Genomic DNA, 472 nt, shown 5'->3' on the forward strand with positions numbered 1-472 from the left:
CCTGCTGCGAGTCCTCGCGGGTGTGCCGGAGGAGTGGGGAAGGGTGCTTTGGGGGGGTATTCCGTAAAAATCCTACAACCGAATGCCGCCCGTTCCCTTTTCCTGCCCAGGCGCCGAATTCACCCAGAGCCTGGAGGTGACCTTCTACCCCGGGGAGGAGACGGTCCACGTCACTCAGACGGCTGAGGGCCTGGGGCCGGACAATTACTTAAGCCTTAAGACACACATCCAGGGCCAGGTGCCGTTTCTCCCGGAGAACGTCACTGTCCACATCGCTCCCTACAAGGAGCTCTACCACTACTCCAGCTCAGGTAGGAGCCCGTGCTCAGCCCCCGGGGTTGGGTTTCTCGCACGCCATCCCTGCGTGCCCCGCTTGGAGCGGCCCAAAACCGCCCCGTCCCCACCGCGGTTCCCAACGTCCAAGAGGCATCGATGCTGAAGCTGCTTCTCCCCCGTCCCCGGGGGGGTTTTT

General features: G+C 63.3%; 1 protein-coding gene across 1 annotated transcript in view; it reads left to right on the forward strand.

The window, feature by feature from the left end:
- NID2 (nidogen 2 (osteonidogen)) overlaps positions 1-472 on the forward strand; it is a 19,531-nt gene that overhangs the window by 10,273 nt on the left and 8,786 nt on the right. Inside the window, exon 4 of the mRNA XM_009322950.1 lies at positions 111-311. Within this exon, the coding sequence (XP_009321225.1) occupies positions 111-311 (201 nt within the window). The remainder of the gene's footprint in view (positions 1-110; positions 312-472) is intronic.

This window comes from Pygoscelis adeliae, unplaced genomic scaffold (assembly GCF_000699105.1).
Source record: "Pygoscelis adeliae isolate BGI_AS28 unplaced genomic scaffold, ASM69910v1 Scaffold314, whole genome shotgun sequence".
NCBI classification, from domain to species: domain Eukaryota; kingdom Metazoa; phylum Chordata; class Aves; order Sphenisciformes; family Spheniscidae; genus Pygoscelis; species Pygoscelis adeliae.